The sequence below is a fragment of the Drosophila obscura genome, unplaced genomic scaffold, assembly GCF_018151105.1.
Source record: "Drosophila obscura isolate BZ-5 IFL unplaced genomic scaffold, ASM1815110v1 contig_181, whole genome shotgun sequence".
NCBI classification, from domain to species: Eukaryota; Metazoa; Arthropoda; class Insecta; order Diptera; family Drosophilidae; genus Drosophila; species Drosophila obscura.
Genome location: NW_024542769.1, coordinates 1043257 through 1058230, shown reverse-complemented (window position 1 = coordinate 1058230; position 14974 = coordinate 1043257). Strand labels below are relative to the sequence as shown.

General features: G+C 47.5%; 3 protein-coding genes across 5 annotated transcripts; 2 read left to right on the top strand and 1 right to left on the bottom strand.

Annotated features, from left to right (window-relative positions):
- The first annotated feature begins 10 nt into the window (after window positions 1-10).
- On the top strand, window positions 11-4546 carry LOC111067888 (E3 ubiquitin-protein ligase mind-bomb). 2 transcript variants are annotated; one of them, XM_022357224.2, is made up of 4 exons: window positions 11-435; window positions 797-2026; window positions 2088-4073; window positions 4149-4546. In XM_022357224.2, the coding sequence occupies exons 1-4, from the start codon at window positions 151-153 to the stop codon at window positions 4287-4289; spliced, it is 3642 nt and encodes a 1213-aa protein (XP_022212916.2). In that variant the 5' UTR covers window positions 11-150; the 3' UTR covers window positions 4290-4546. The 2 variants fall into 2 exon arrangements, with proteins under 2 accessions (XP_022212916.2, XP_022212917.2); XM_022357225.2 differs by lacking the exon at window positions 11-435 and adding an exon at window positions 657-707.
- LOC111067889 (28S ribosomal protein S31, mitochondrial) lies at window positions 4447-5916 on the bottom strand. Its single transcript, XM_022357226.2, has 3 exons — window positions 5789-5916; window positions 5252-5725; window positions 4447-5194 (listed from the first exon to the last, which is right to left on the bottom strand). The coding sequence occupies exons 1-3, from the start codon at window positions 5824-5826 to the stop codon at window positions 4558-4560; spliced, it is 1149 nt and encodes a 382-aa protein (XP_022212918.2). The 5' UTR covers window positions 5827-5916; the 3' UTR covers window positions 4447-4557.
- A 97-nt stretch (window positions 5917-6013) lies between these two features.
- Window positions 6014-14080, top strand: LOC111067890 (phosphatase Herzog). Of its 2 annotated transcripts, none has more exons than XM_022357228.2 (6): window positions 6014-6218; window positions 6693-6876; window positions 12345-12580; window positions 12651-12832; window positions 12908-13061; window positions 13127-14080. In XM_022357228.2, exons 2-6 carry the CDS (start codon window positions 6795-6797, stop codon window positions 13460-13462), a joined length of 990 nt encoding a protein of 329 aa, XP_022212920.1. In that variant the 5' UTR covers window positions 6014-6218; window positions 6693-6794; the 3' UTR covers window positions 13463-14080. The 2 variants fall into 2 exon arrangements, with proteins under 2 accessions (XP_022212920.1, XP_022212919.1); XM_022357227.2 differs by having other exon boundaries at window positions 6014-6385.
- The last annotated feature ends 894 nt before the right edge of the window (window positions 14081-14974 follow it).

Genomic DNA, 14974 nt, shown 5'->3' with positions numbered 1-14974 from the left:
TGAAATGGTATTTAGTGGTATTTATTTGTTGGCCGGATATCGTCGCTGCTGCTTTTCGACGCGAAAAATACATGATTATTGTGCAATAAAGTGAACAAATTGTGGGCAAACACCAAGAGTGGACTCTAAACAGCAGATTGACGTTGGAAAATGTCTTGCGCCGCAACTTTGTCGGCGGCTAAGGACACAACAAATGCAGCAAATGCCAGCGGAGCAGCACAGACGGGCACCTCATCGACAGCAGCGGGTGTGGGTGTGGTAGTGAGCAGCAGCGCTGGTAACGTTGCAGCGGTTGCAGGTGGCACGACGTCGACTGCGGCAGCTGGCGGTGGAGCAGGCGCTGCTGGCTCAGCGTCTGCCGTCGCCAGACGCTTCTCCATGGAGGGCGTTGGGGCACGGGTCATACGCGGTCCGGACTGGAAGTGGAACAAACAGGTGAGGGCGGAGGGGTCACTGTCAGACGGCCGCACAGCACACACTTTCAATTGTGTTCAATTGAATTAATTGCAAGCTCCGCTCCGATCGATGCTCGGCTCGTCTTTTCGCACAGCCTCAACCACTGTACGATGACGAGATATTTTTCGACCTGCCGATTTCGACCGATTCACCGGGAGATAGCCACTGGAGGCAGGGCGACTAGCGACTGCCTACCCTAACTGTTAGTTGCGATAATGCACTTCAACTGTAGTTTTCGCATCGTAGTAGCCGTGGGTTTCGCTCGCATTTTGGAATTAAATCGAAAGATTGGGTGACTCACTCACTAATCGAGAAATTCTCTCTTTTCCCTTTCTGGTAGGACGGCGGCGAGGGTCACGTTGGCACTGTCCGCAACTTTGAGTCCGCCGAGGAGGTGGTCGTTGTCTGGGACAATGGCACCGCGGCCAATTATCGCTGCGCGGGTGCCTACGACCTGCGCATCCTGGACAGTGCTCCGACCGGCGTGAAGCATGAGGGCACCATGTGCGACACCTGCCGCCAGCAGCCGATCTTCGGCATTCGCTGGAAGTGCGCCGAGTGCATCAACTACGACCTGTGCTCGATCTGTTATCACGGCGACAAGCATCATCTGAGGCATCGCTTCTATAGGATTACGACACCGGGCGGGGAGCGCACAATGCTGGAGCCGCGTCGCAAATCGAAGAAGGTGCTGGCCAGGGGCATCTTCCCGGGCGCCCGTGTGGTGCGTGGCGTCGACTGGCAGTGGGAGGACCAGGACGGTGGCGTGGGTCGCCGCGGAAAGGTGAATGAGATCCAGGATTGGTCCTCGGCCTCGCCCCGATCGGCCGCCTACGTGATCTGGGACAATGGCTCCAAGAATCTCTATCGCGTTGGCTTCGAGGGCATGGCCGACCTGAAGGTCGTCAACGATGCCAAGGGCAGCAATGTCTATCGGGATCACCTGCCGCTGCTGGGCGAGAATGGCCCCGGCAAGGGGCCCCACGGCTTCCGGATTGGAGACAAAGTCACAGTGGACTTGGACCTGGAGATTGTGCAGTCCCTGCAGCACGGCCACGGCGGCTGGACAGACGGCATGTTCGAGTGCCTCAGCAATGCCGGCATGGTCGTGGGCATCGACGAGGATCACGACATTGTTGTGGCCTACAATTCGGGCAATCGCTGGACCTTCAATCCGGCTGTCCTCACCAAGGTCTCCTCCCCGACCACCGCGCCGCCAGAGTTCCAGGTGGGCGACATCGTCAAGATCTGTTCGGATGTGGAGAGCATCAAGATACTGCAGCGCGGACACGGGGAATGGGCCGATGCCATGCAGCTGACCCTGGGCAAGATCGGGCGCGTCCAGCAGGTGTACCACGACAATGACCTCAAGGTGGAGGTGGGCAACACATCCTGGACGTACAATCCCCTGGCCGTCTGCAAGGTGGCCTCCTCCACGTCCGACGGCAACTGTGCCCCGGTAATGCCCAGTGGCGAGCGACTCTCGGCCATTCTCAAGAAGCTCTTCGAACCGAATGTCTCGGGCGATGCCACCGAGGAGTTTGTCAAGGCGGCTGCCAATGGATTTGCAGTGAGTAGCGCTACAGCCCCACCAGGCAATACGCAAGCTAATCCTTCCCTACCGATTTCAGGCCCGCTGCGAGGAGTACTTGGCTGGAGCTGCTGCTGGCCAACAGCCATCCACATCGAGCGCCTCGCCCAGCGCCGCTGGCCCAGATGTGAATGTGAACGGTGTGTTTGCCGGCCACACGGCCCTGCAGGCAGCCAGCCAGAATGGTCATATCGAGGTCATACAAGTGCTTCTGCGTCACGCCGTCGATGTGGAGATCGAGGACAAGGACGGCGACCGGGCTGTCCATCATGCGGCCTTTGGCGATGAGGCGGCAGTCATTGAGATTCTCGCGAAGTCTGGAGCCGATCTGAATGCGCGCAACAAGCGGCGGCAGACCTCCCTCCACATAGCCGTCAACAAGGGGCATCTGAATGTGGTGAAGACGCTCCTCACTCTGGGCTGTCATCCGAGTCTGCAGGATTCCGAGGGCGATACGCCGCTGCATGATGCCATCTCGAAGGAGCACGACGAGATGCTCTCGCTGCTGCTGGACTTTGGGGCGGACATCACGCTGAACAACAACAATGGCTTCAATGCCCTCCACCATGCCGCTCTGAAGGGCAATCCCAGCGCCATGAAGATACTGCTGACCAAAACGAATCGGCCGTGGATTGTGGAGGAGAAGAAGGACGATGGCTACACGGCCCTGCATCTGGCCGCCCTCAACAATCACGTGGAGATCGCCGAACTGCTGGTGCACATGGGCAAGGCCAACATGGACAGGCAGAATGTTAACCTGCAGACGGCCCTCCATCTAGCCGTGGAGCGGCAGCATGTGCAGATTGTCAAGCTGCTCGTGCAGGACGGGGCCGATCTGAACATACCCGATAAGGATGGGGACACGCCCCTCCACGAGGCACTGCGCCATCACACACTGTCGCAGCTGAAGCAGCTCCAGGACGTGGAGGGATTCGGCAAGCTGCTGATGGGCCTGCGCAATGCCAACAACAAGAAGGCATCCGCCTCGATTGCCTGCTTTCTGGCCGCCAACGGGGCCGATCTGACGCTCAAGAATCGCAAGCAGCAAACGCCATTGGATCTGTGCCCAGATCCGAATCTCTGCAAGACCCTCGTCAAGTGCTACAACGAGCGCAAGACCGATGACTCGGAGTTGCCGGGAAATGTGGCCGGCACCAGCCTGAATGCCCGAGCCAGGGCAGCAGCTGGTGGTGGTGGTGGTGGTGGTGCCAGCGGCGGTGGTGGAGGTGCCCCTGGTGGATCTATCATGCATCAATCGTCTTCGGCCAGTCTGCCGCTGGCCAACGCGGCATCCGCCTCTGCGTCTTCTTCGTCGTTCGGCCTGAATGGCCTCAACTCGGACATGAGCCAATCGCTGCATGTGGAGCCCCCGAAGGGTACGGGCGCCAGTCTGGAGGAGTGCATGGTCTGCTCGGATGCCAAGCGGGATACGGTCTTCAAGCCCTGCGGCCACGTCAGCTGCTGCGACACGTGTGCGCCGCGCGTGAAGAAGTGCCTCATCTGCCGCGAGACAGTCTCCTCCCGCGAGAAGATTGACGAGTGCATGGTCTGCTCCGATCGTCGGGCGGCCGTCTTCTTCCGCCCCTGCGGCCACATGGTGGCCTGCGAGCACTGCGGTGTCCTCATGAAGAAGTGCGTCCTCTGTCGCACCCAAGTGGACGAGATGCTCTCCTTCAACCTCTGCTGTGGCGGCATGGGGCGGCCAGAGAAGGTCACATCCACCGCCGCCGTCTCGCAGCTCATCTGCCCACTGCCCGAGGTGGCTGAGAAGTTCATGGAGGCATCGGCCATTCCATGCGTGAACACCTCCGGCCACAGCGTGGCCATGAACAACACTGTGGTGACGCCCGTGGCTGGGAGTAGCAATCAGTTGAACAGCCAGAACAATTTGCTGGCCGCTGCGGCGGCAGCTGCTTCCTCGAATCTGGCCTCTGCCAGCGGCATGGTGGCCCCATCCAATGTCAACAACTTCCAAATGGACGATGTGCAGAAGCTCAAGCAGCAGCTGCAGGACATCAAGGAGCAGGTGAGTGCCCCCCAAAAGAGGAGTCCCACGGAGTGCAAGATTAATCCGATTTTGGTTTGTTTCGTTGTTTTGCAGACCATGTGCCCCGTTTGCTTTGATCGCATCAAGAATATGGTCTTCCTGTGTGGCCATGGCACCTGCCAGATGTGCGGTGACCAGATCGAGGGCTGCCCCATCTGCCGCAAGACGGTGGAGAAACGTATCCTGCTCTTCTGAAGCCGAAGCCCCTTTCCGGCTACTCATTCCGCGCACACTCAGCAGCACACGTCTCGAATGTCTCGAAGTATTAGGATTATATACCCTACCCCGCAGGATATATAACACAGAGTCCACTCTCCACACGCACACATACATACATATATACAATAATTAATATATATATATGCATATATATCTACACAAATATCTCTCTATATGTCTCGATCGCGTCTTATAAAGCAAACAAAATATATTTTTAACAAATATTCCAACAATGCGACGGCGTTTAAGCGGAAATACTCTTGCTCTTGCTGCTGGGCTCCTTGTCCATCAGATCCTTGAGGATGTCCTTCTTGGCCTCGAAGTAGTCGCGGAACCACAGAATGTGATCCTTCTTCTCCTGGGCCGTCACGTAGGGATTCTTGGAGAGACCGACGCACACGAGCTCCATGAAATGGCGAATGGGCCCCCGGCTGGGACACCAGTCCTCCAGATGCTGGTCGAGAAAGATGTGCTCCGAGAAGTCCACATTCACCTCATCCACCCAATCCTGCTCGTTGTCAATGGGAAAGCGCCAGACCTTGCCCTGCTCCGTCCACAGGGCCATCTGCTCGAAGTAGTTTGCCGGCGGATGGGCAGCATGGAGGCTGAGCTCGCGTTCGCTCAGCTGCGACCAGGTGGCGAGAATGTCGCCTGAGATCGGGAGAGGTTCCTTGAAGATGCCCAGCGGCTCGCCGCCAAACAGATTGACGCTGCCGGTAAAAGATTCGGCCTCGCGTTTTGTTTGCCTCTGCGGCCGCTGCTGATATCGATCCGAATGCTTGGAGCGCGAGGCCATGGTGCGCCGCACATACTCCCCACGCGTCTGCTCCACCTGCTGCGGCTGCGGGCGACGATCGATTTTCATGCCAACAATCAGTTCGCTGGAAGAGAGAGAGCGGACTTGGGATCAGATAATCTCAATGCGGATGCACACTCACCTCAGATTGAGCTCCTTCTCTGGGGCGCCACCTCCGCTGGCTGCTGTGTCTGACGCCTGTGCCTCGCCCCTCACCGCTGGTGGAGCTTCTGGGCCATGGCCCAGCAGTTTGGCCAGCAGCTCGGACTCTGTCTGCTTTTTGTCACTCTCGCTGGTGCCCAGCATGCTGGCAATGTTCTTGGCTGCCGTAAGGACATTCTTGGAGGCAGCGTCCTGCTTCAAGGCCTCCTTACGGCGACGATTGGCATCGCCAGGACGTGGGAAATCGGCGGTCGAAATTTGGTCTGTGGCCTGCATGGTGCCAAGCAGGCGATTCAAGCGCTGGGCGGCTGTCTCCTCTGGCTTCTTGGGTGCTTTTTTCCTGGGCTTTTCATCGTCGGAGGAGGAGTAGCCGCCGTCGTCGTCTTTGGACTGCGAGGAGGACGAATAGTTGTTGCCCAATCCCACGTTTTTGTAAACAGCCGGCAGCAAAGAACTGAAGTGAAAGCAGCTAATTTCATGATTCTACGGCGGTGATTTGATCCAAATTATAGCTTACCGTAAGCCCAGCCTCTGGGAGCTGCGTAGAGACAACATTTTAGCCAATTTCTTTGATTAAATTGAGCTAGAAATTAAAGCAAAAAAGTCGCTCGCGTAACAACAATATAGCCAAGTGTGACCAAATTCAGAACGAATCTACCTGCATAATATACCACAATATGCGCTTTCGGTATTTAACGGCTATCTCTGAGGGTCAGGGTATATTTCATCAATAAATCCGCGGTCACACCGGCCGTGTCGCCAGTCGCTTTCAATCTTGATTTTTTTCGTCCGTACACGTTTTGTTTTTATTAATTAAATAATTAGATCGAATAAATAAAATGAAAACGAGCAATACGAAGGCGAATAACTAAAGAACGAGATCAAAATAACAGCAGTGCAGTCGAGGAATTGTGTCTGCGTGCGTGTGCTTGTGTGTGGAGTGCAGTGTGAGTGTGCGTGTATGCGTTTATAAATAAAACGCTGAGAAGCTGCGTGCGAAAAGCAGACGCGAAGAAAAATAAAAAGAATGAGCAACGGAAAAGAAAGTGTTTTTTAGCAAACGTTACGAAAAGGAATATTAATTTTTGAAAGTGCATTCTGTCCGCAACGAGAGGTGAATATCAAAGGGGAAAAACCAACAGAGCCATTTGCATTCTGAGCCGCAAAACGCAAAGCGAATGGACTGCCAAAGCGTAATTGTAAAATTCCACTGTCTGGGCCGCACAGCCTGCTGTTGTGTGCGTGCCAGTGTGTGTGCTATGTATATAAATTAATGTGTGTGTTGTGGCTGTGTGTGTGTGGGCAAGTGTTTCTATATAAAGAAAACATGGAAGTTTCTCAAGAAAATTAACGAGTGCGAAAGAGAAAACGTAATTATATTCGAGTGATTTTTTAATGATTGCCAACCCACATCGTTGCAGCGTTCCCCACAGTTCAACCTGCCAAGGAGGAGACCGAAGTGAGAGAGAGTTGCAACCTTTTGCCAGCCAGCCAGGCAACATCATCCAAAATTGTGTGCTTAAATGGATGCAACATCAATAATCACACAAGTGTCCCGCGATGATGAGCAACTGAATGTTTATCCCAGCTACCCGAATGATAAAGGTGAGCAAAACGAAAACCCCAAAAAATAAATGGGAACGACGCATTGTAGTCGCCAGTTGTCGTCGTCGTCTCCGTGAGTCATCAATAATCGAAAGGCGTCACAACAAAGACGACGAAATCGGCCCCAAAGGACACTTGTCCCCGCACCGCAGTGACCTTTCACATATGTGTATGTGCACATGTATGTCGCCCCCTTTTTTGGTATTCACTTTTTTTTCTCTCTCTATGTCTCTCTTCCCATTCGCTCTTGTCTACTGTGAATGATCTAACCACTTGCTAGCTTCCATTCGTTTGTAGTTATCGAATTATTTGCGACGCAGTTGCAACTCTACCTCTCGCTTGGCCCTCACACAACCCCCAACACAACCCACAATCCCCCACCTTCCACCTGTAATCAATTGATGACGTCTTTGTCATGCGTGTGACGTCATGGCCTTTGTCGAATGCACGAAAGCCTTTTATTTTCCTTTCCCCTTTGCATGTTTACTTTCGGAGAGGCGCGCGCGACCCAAGTCCAACAATAGAAACTGCCAATTAAATTGCACAGCAGCAGAAAAAAACGGGAAAAGCACTGAGAAATGCTTACAAAAGAGGAAAACCGGTATGGAGAGGAGTCCCGTCCCACAACTAGTTTTATTTCTTATTTTTCTAGTGATGCAAACAAACAAACAAACAAAAGCGTGAGACGAACAAAAAAAGTGTAGCTTAAAGGTTGCGAGAATGAATGAATGAATGAATGGTGTGAGAAAAAGAGAGAGAGAGAGAGAGAGAGCGGGAGAGGCTCCAACCACACTCTTGCTGTAAACATAGGGAAGAGAGCTTCAGGCGACTATGAACAACAGCTAAGTGCAGTGGCCGCGGGGTGGGGCCCGAGTGCAAAAAAACCCTCGATGAACGCCTTAAAGTAATAACAAATTTAATCTAATCTGCGGTCTCATATGTACAAAGCCATATATGTACATAAGTATGTACAGTTCAAAATATATGTACACACAGATGTATACATTTATATGTACGAATTGCGGTTAGGTGTTAATTGATGTCTCTCTCGCTGGCTGCTTTGCCCACTTTTGATCGGCCGGGGCTGCCAATTTGGCGCAAATGAAATGTATTTTCTTTCACTTTACCCGTACAACCAATCAATATGTCTTTTCCACATCATAAATTTGGTTTAAAGCAGATTTCTTGTTCAAATCAAGTTCCCATTGCAGTTGATGCTCCCAAATAGGGTCTTTGGGGGCAGTTTTTCTCATCCATACTTGTTGAGCTTAAAGCAACAGACTGCTAGGCGCAGAGGGAGAGTGGAGAGAGACGCAGACGTCAACACAGCTGTATTGGTCTGTCCAGGCGTGCGTGCGTGTGGGTGTGGGTGTGAAGAGCCCAGCATTAGAAGCAGACCGGCAGAGAGCAACAGTTGAAATATGTTTTTCCTTTTTTTAATACAAAATTTCAGAGTGGGTGCCACCACCACCGCCTCTAAGTGCTTTTGCCTCACCGTGTATAAATATTTATATATATGTGTATGTATATATACTCGTACATTTATATATTTTCCACACACATATGTATAAACCTATCTATATGGTTTTTATGGGCAACGCTCTCGTAGTATCTCATTTCTCGCTGTTTTAGCTGTATTGCTGTGATTTTTCAATTTTCTCAAGGTCTTTAAAGCCAAATTACTCACGCACACAGCCAGCAGCCTCAACGACACCCATATTCCCCCCCTACACATACATACACAGACAGACAGCGCGTTTTCCCCCCTCGTTTTTGTTTCTTTTTAATTTTGATTTTTTTTTCACTCTAATGCCCTTTATTCCCCATCCGCCCATGCTCGAAAAGTTTATCATTTTATTCATTAATTGGCAGATCTATAAATAACAGCAAAACGTTAAATAAACGAATGCGAAACGGGTTCAAAGTGCTCGAGCATAATGCACAGTGGCATAAAATTGAAACGGAATGAATGGTGTTCGGTATAGAAAGAGTGGGTTTTACCCAGTTATTACTAGTTATTTTCAAGGAAATCAGCTAGAATCAGCTACTGTTCATATTTCTGTAATTTATGTATTCCCAAAAGCGTATCCCAATGTCGATCTGCTACAAAACTGGTATGAGAGGTTCACGAAACAGACACACAACAGATGCAGCATCCCGAGCACTGCGAGGCGGCATAATTATTGAACAATAATATTATATACGGCTTATATGAGCAGGGGACTGCGTGCAAAATGATTTTCGATTGCCTCAGGGGATAAGTATTTCCCATATATAGGAAATAAATAGCCACACAATGCAAGCTAAAACGTTTCTACTTTTCATCAAATCGATAAAGGTCAACCACGAGTTCTGTATATGGAGATTTTATCTGTATAACTGATACGATGGGGGGTTCATTGAACCACATTTCGGGGGGTTAAATAAAGGGCCAACCCCCAAAAAAGACCAACGATTCGGATGCTATAATGCTAAGGTAGTTTCCCCCTTGTCTGGCAGGTGTTTCTCTAGATATTCAGACGCAAACACATACATACATATGTACGAGTATAGACCTATTATATCACGTGCCATTTTAGTTTTGTTCAGCTTTAATTCCGAGCTGTCGCTGTTTCTTGAAGAAAAAAGCTTCATAAATATGTTGAAGGTCGAAAATTTGTTGTTTGCCGTTGGAGTTGGCTTCGAGAATGATATCATAATGTGGCCTGGCCCCTTCTCTCTTCGAGATAACAAACATTTTGATTAGATAAGCGATGTATGTGCTCTGCTCTTGATTTCACATGAATTCTTTTTCCAGGTTTTTTGTTTTTGTTTTATTTGCTTTAAATGAATTATCAAATGTTGCCGCTGCCCCCACTCTGCCCCTTCTTATCTCACGACAAGACCTTGCCCGCCAACAGAAACAGAAGAAACTTGTCAAAAAGAAAAATATATAAATTATAACAAAAGAAAATCTTTCGAATATTTCTCAATGCCGCGTTCCACATCAGTGGATATACATATATTTATGTTGTCTGTTGTCCTGGTGGACTCACAATTCAATTGACGCGTAAGGCCGTTTAACAGTCTAGCGGATAAGGATTTAAATTTGCATAAATTAATGTAGCGATTCTTGGTTTGGTTTGGTTTGGTTGTTTTCTCTGCTCGTTTTACATAAATCTGTGATTTAATCTCTCGTATTGCCTTAAAGCAATTGTGAGTTGCTTTCAAGGGTATTTGAATTGGCATTGGTTATGGGAGTGACCCCCAAAAAATGAACTTATTCCTTTATTTTGTTGGTTTGCTATTGGTAAGAATGGAGCTACATATGTAGTACTTGAATTATTCGATATATGTATGTAGTTTATTATTCGATTCGCTTGGATCTTCCCCACTTTCCAAATCTAAACATTACGATTGTCATTTTGTTCGATCAAATGAAATTCCTTTTATTTTCATAAACTTTATTTCGCACATTAATTCACTTGGCCTGTTCCGCATATTTGTGCCCATATTTGGCTGTCTATTAAACTAGAATCTCATAGAGACGTGACAGATTGTTGCTCCAATAATGATCTATAAATATGGTCATCTAAATATATCGTCTGCGGAAAAAGAACAAAAGGAATGCGACGGCGGGGGCGGGGACGGAGACGGGGACACACACAGCCCACACGCCGCGTACAGTCAGCTGAAGCATTTTTCAACAACACAGTTTACTTGAAACACCTTAAAAATAGGCCAAAAGCCTATTTGAGTGTATAATGTGAATGGATGTGATGTGATGTGGGTTGGTCGCTCGCCGTTCTCGGGTTGATTGGATAGGTGCTTGGCTTCGATGGGTGAAGGTGGTGTGGGCCTGACGAAGGTGTTGCCTGCCCGCATCCATCAGAGCGACCCAAATATAGATGGTGGGGGCTGTCAATAAAATTAGCAAGGACTCTATACCTATATAGCTACCCGTACTTGTACCTTGTACTACAGCAGAGTTTCAACAAGTTGAGGGTTCATTCTCCTTCTTCCTCCGCCCCGTAAAAGCAAAGGGTTGAGAGGGTAATTACATGCATGCCAGACGCTGGGAAAAGAAAAAGCTTTCATTATGCTGCAAAAGCAGCGGCAACAGCACGCTCATAAAATATTCAAGTGCATCTGCACTTCAGTCGGCGTGGCATTTGGGGTGGCAAGGATGGGGTGAAAAATAGGAAGAGCTACAAAAAACATAGAGAAACACTAAGAAGAAAAGAAAAGAGAAACAAGAACACAAAAAAAAAAGCTCGTCGTCACATCCTAAGCTTAGTTTTCACTTGGCTAACGGTTCAATGAACCGTTACGTTTGGCTTAGAGCTGCAGAAGAGCTGTAAGGCAGTCATCTCTTATCCCTCTTGCGCTTCTGCATTCCACCCACTCGAGCAGCACAGCACCCTCTATTCCATTCCACACTCTCTCCCCTCCCAGTCCCTCTTACGGTATGTCGCTACACTTGAGGCTTGTTTTCTCTGCTAAGTGATGTTTGACTGCTGTTTCCTTTTGTTGGCACACAATGCAAATGGCGGACCTGCCATCCCCTCGCAAAAGGTTGGCGTCTGCTTAAAGGTCAACCTGTGACCTTCTATCTATCTATCGTTTCAATCTGCAACCAACTATCTCCCTCTCCCCCTCTGGCTAGCTCCTTGTGTGTGCTTTTGCATGCAATTATAGCAATTTCCCATCGATTAAACGCATTTTGTACGAGGCACACGCCCACGTACCCCACCCACCATCCACCACCCACCCACTGTTGCTTTGTGCTCTGTCTTGTACAATATTCTGCCTTTGACTTCTATTTTTAAACATTTTTGCACAAATAAACACGAAAAGCAAACTATCTATCTGCATTGCATGTAGTACTGAAGTATTAACCACCAGATATAGAATATAATTCGGAATAGACCTATATTTGTTCTATGCTAATTTTTAGCCACACACCGAAATGTTTATGCCTTTATGAACTGCAAATCCGTAAATAGTAATCCAGCCAAAGCAACAAACAAGAGATACAAATGAAAGGAATGAAAATAAATACATACATACACACTATAGTATAGGGTGTGTATGTACGCGTAAATGTGAAAAATTAGTGGGCGTTTTGTGTGCTGCGGCGGGGCCTTAAATATAGAGTCAGTCAGTCAGTCAGTCAGTCGACGAGAAGTTTTTATGGAACGCCGGCGTGGAATTTGTATTTAAATTGATGGAGCCATAAAGAAAATCTCAAGGAATTTCTATATTTACCTACATATGCATATGAACTTGATTGGAAACAGTTTAATAAGGTATTTCTATATAAATATGTATATGAACTTGATCGGCAAACACTTGAGGCAGGAAGTTTTCTATTGAAAATGTGAAGGAATTTCTTAATAGATGTTCTCTTGGCATCTCATTTAAAAAAGGATTATTTTAGATTACTAATAAATCTATTTCCTCTTTGTTTGTTTCCCTATAATCCACAGACGATGTGGAACGCTTAAAGCCACAAAAGCGTGGATTTATTCAGTCTCTGCTCTGCTGCTGGCGACGAAATCGAACAAAAACAAATCAGAATGGCACACAAATCGATGGCTCGACAACACCGCCACCTTTACAGGACCAACAAAGGTACCTACTACCTCAGGTTAGGCTCACCGATATGCACAGAAAGTGCATGGTTATCGACTTGGATGAGACCCTAGTGCATAGTAGTTTTAAGGTGAGTCTTCCTACACACATATATCAGTGCATAGATGCATATGATAGATTAATCGTGTTTTGTTTTGTAGCCCATACCGAATGCAGATTTCATAGTACCCGTGGAGATCGATGGAACCGTACATCAGGTGTACGTTCTGAAGCGGCCGCATGTGGATGAGTTTCTGCAGAAGATGGGCGAATTGTACGAGTGCGTTTTGTTTACAGCATCACTAGCCAAATATGCAGATCCCGTAGCAGATCTGTTAGACAAGTGAGTGTAGAAATGGCAGGGATAATGCCAAGGATACAATCGTTAATGCAAACTCTATAATACTTGACTTTACAGATGGAATGTGTTTCGTGCAAGACTGTTTAGGGAATCGTGCGTTTATTACAGGGGTAATTACATAAAGGATCTGAATCGATTGGGTCGTGATCTGCAAAAGATTGTCATTGTTGACAACTCACCGGCCAGTTATATATTTCATCCAGACAATGCAGTAAGTAATCGAAATGTAAAAATAATACATAAGATTAATTAATTATTAATTCTGTTCTGTTTAAGGTTCCTGTAAAATCCTGGTTCGACGATGTCACCGACTGTGAACTGCGTGAACTGATACCGCTCTTCGAGAAGCTAAGCAAAGTTGATTCCGTCTATTCGGTGCTCTGCAATTCAAATCAGCCGCTGAACAATCATCAAACGAATCAGCTGCAGCAGCATCCACAGGAGCTGCAGCAGGCGCCCAATCAGCTACAGCAGCAGCAGCAGCAACAGCAACAGACCATCTCTGCCACGACAGTTATTACACAGGCAACCACACTGTCTGCACCGACCATGCTGCAACAACAGTCGCCCAGTCCGCCCAGCCCACAAAGCGAGCTGCTGCAAAAGACGTAACATCAGTGGGAACTAATGTTTATAAATATATGATAAACGTTTATACATATTAACACAAGACCAAGCCGGCATATAAGCAAGCAAACAAACACGCCCATGCCCCCGCCACACCACACCGCACCACACACACACAAGTCACTTTTTCTCAGACCCTTTCTTCAGTCTCATCTCTTATCTACCAATCCCGCTCGACAAACGTAGGCTTAAGGCTTCAGTTTATAAACATATACATATGTATGTATTCTACATATATATTTTATAATTTGTATGAAAACCAACTCCCTTCCCCCCCACCAACTTACACAATTGTTATTTATTCTTGTTTTATTTTTATTTTTTTTGCTCTTATTATTATATTTTTATTGTGTTTGAAACGATTGCTAATCGCTGGATATGTTCTGCTTGCTTGCGTTTGCGTGCGCGGTACCCTATCGCAGGGGTACACTACACTAAAGCCCAGGCATAAGCCCCATGTATAACCTACTCCCAAAATCCAACCAATAATCATTGAACTTTTTATATACACTCTATATATATGTAAATCTGTAAGCGTATTTAATGGACAACCAACTGAGCAAGCAAAAAGATTTAAATGCATAAAAATAATAACAAAGAAAAGAAAAAAGATGATTAACTATACATATGAGCAGAGAGATAAAATCAAATTCAAAATAGCATATATTTATATATATATTTTTTATTAAAAAGAAGAAAAACAAAAAGAAAACAAAGAGAAAAAAATGGAAGAAAAAAAAACTTAAAAGAAAATATTTAATATGTGTACTAAAAGAAATTTATATATACAATACATATATATATATATATATATATAGAAATACTATATTTAAGGCATGTGTCTACACATGCGTTCGTAGGCACTAAGGCATGTATAATGTATAAATATTTGGTATATTTATTGATAGATCGTTTATGCGTGGACTTCCTACCACTGCACTCTCTGCCGCACTCCAAATGTCACGTGTTGGTGGTCGATCGGAGATGGCTCTGATTCAGAATCTGGTTTCCTGAAATGTCTCTGGCAGGCGGCAGTGTCGGTTGTGGGGCGCTGTGGATTGGGGCCCCACGTATAAACGAGTTTTAGTTGCAGTGCTGGAGGGTAAAAGCGGATAAGATAATGATATCCCGAGATCGATCTAAAAGGCATCTAAAGAGTCTGCGGCGAGACCGTAGTTAACAGAAACAAACCCCAACTGCGCTTCTCTGTGGCACAAAATCGGGAATTTCTATGATGACATTTTTCGAACATACATAATCCCCTTTTTCCGTGAATTGTGAATTCTTCGCTATCAAAATCTTGATGTAAATTCAAATTCCTGCCTTTGTGCCACGCCCAAGCTCAGTTAGCAACCAATTTTCTAAGCTTAAAGGATTATACATACGAGTGCGAGTATATATATATATATGTATATAGAGAGCGGGAGAGGGGGCGGGAGCGCACCGGGGAGGGACGAGGGGGAGGAGGCGGGGGCAGGACGAAGGGAGCGGAGGGCG

Bases quoted from the DNA above. Each gene is read 5' to 3' on its own strand.
- LOC111067888 (XM_022357224.2), top strand. From the start codon at position 151: ATGTCTTGCGCCGCAACTTTGTCGGCGGCTAAGGACACAACAAATGCA. The intron at 436-796 runs GTGAGGGCGGAG...CCTTTCTGGTAG, and splicing joins ACTGGAAGTGGAACAAACAG to GACGGCGGCGAGGGTCACGT. The intron at 2,027-2,087 runs GTGAGTAGCGCT...TACCGATTTCAG, and splicing joins CGGCTGCCAATGGATTTGCA to GCCCGCTGCGAGGAGTACTT.
- LOC111067889 (XM_022357226.2), bottom strand. From the start codon at position 5,826: ATGTTGTCTCTACGCAGCTCCCAGAGGCTGGGCTTACG. The intron at 5,726-5,788 runs GTAAGCTATAAT...CTTTCACTTCAG, and splicing joins TCCCAGAGGCTGGGCTTACG to TTCTTTGCTGCCGGCTGTTT. The intron at 5,195-5,251 runs GTGAGTGTGCAT...TCTCTCTTCCAG, and splicing joins GAGAAGGAGCTCAATCTGAG to CGAACTGATTGTTGGCATGA.
- LOC111067890 (XM_022357228.2), top strand. From the start codon at position 6,795: ATGGATGCAACATCAATAATCACACAAGTGTCCCGCGATGATGAGCAA. The intron at 12,833-12,907 runs GTGAGTGTAGAA...TTGACTTTACAG, and splicing joins GTAGCAGATCTGTTAGACAA to ATGGAATGTGTTTCGTGCAA. The intron at 13,062-13,126 runs GTAAGTAATCGA...GTTCTGTTTAAG, and splicing joins TATTTCATCCAGACAATGCA to GTTCCTGTAAAATCCTGGTT.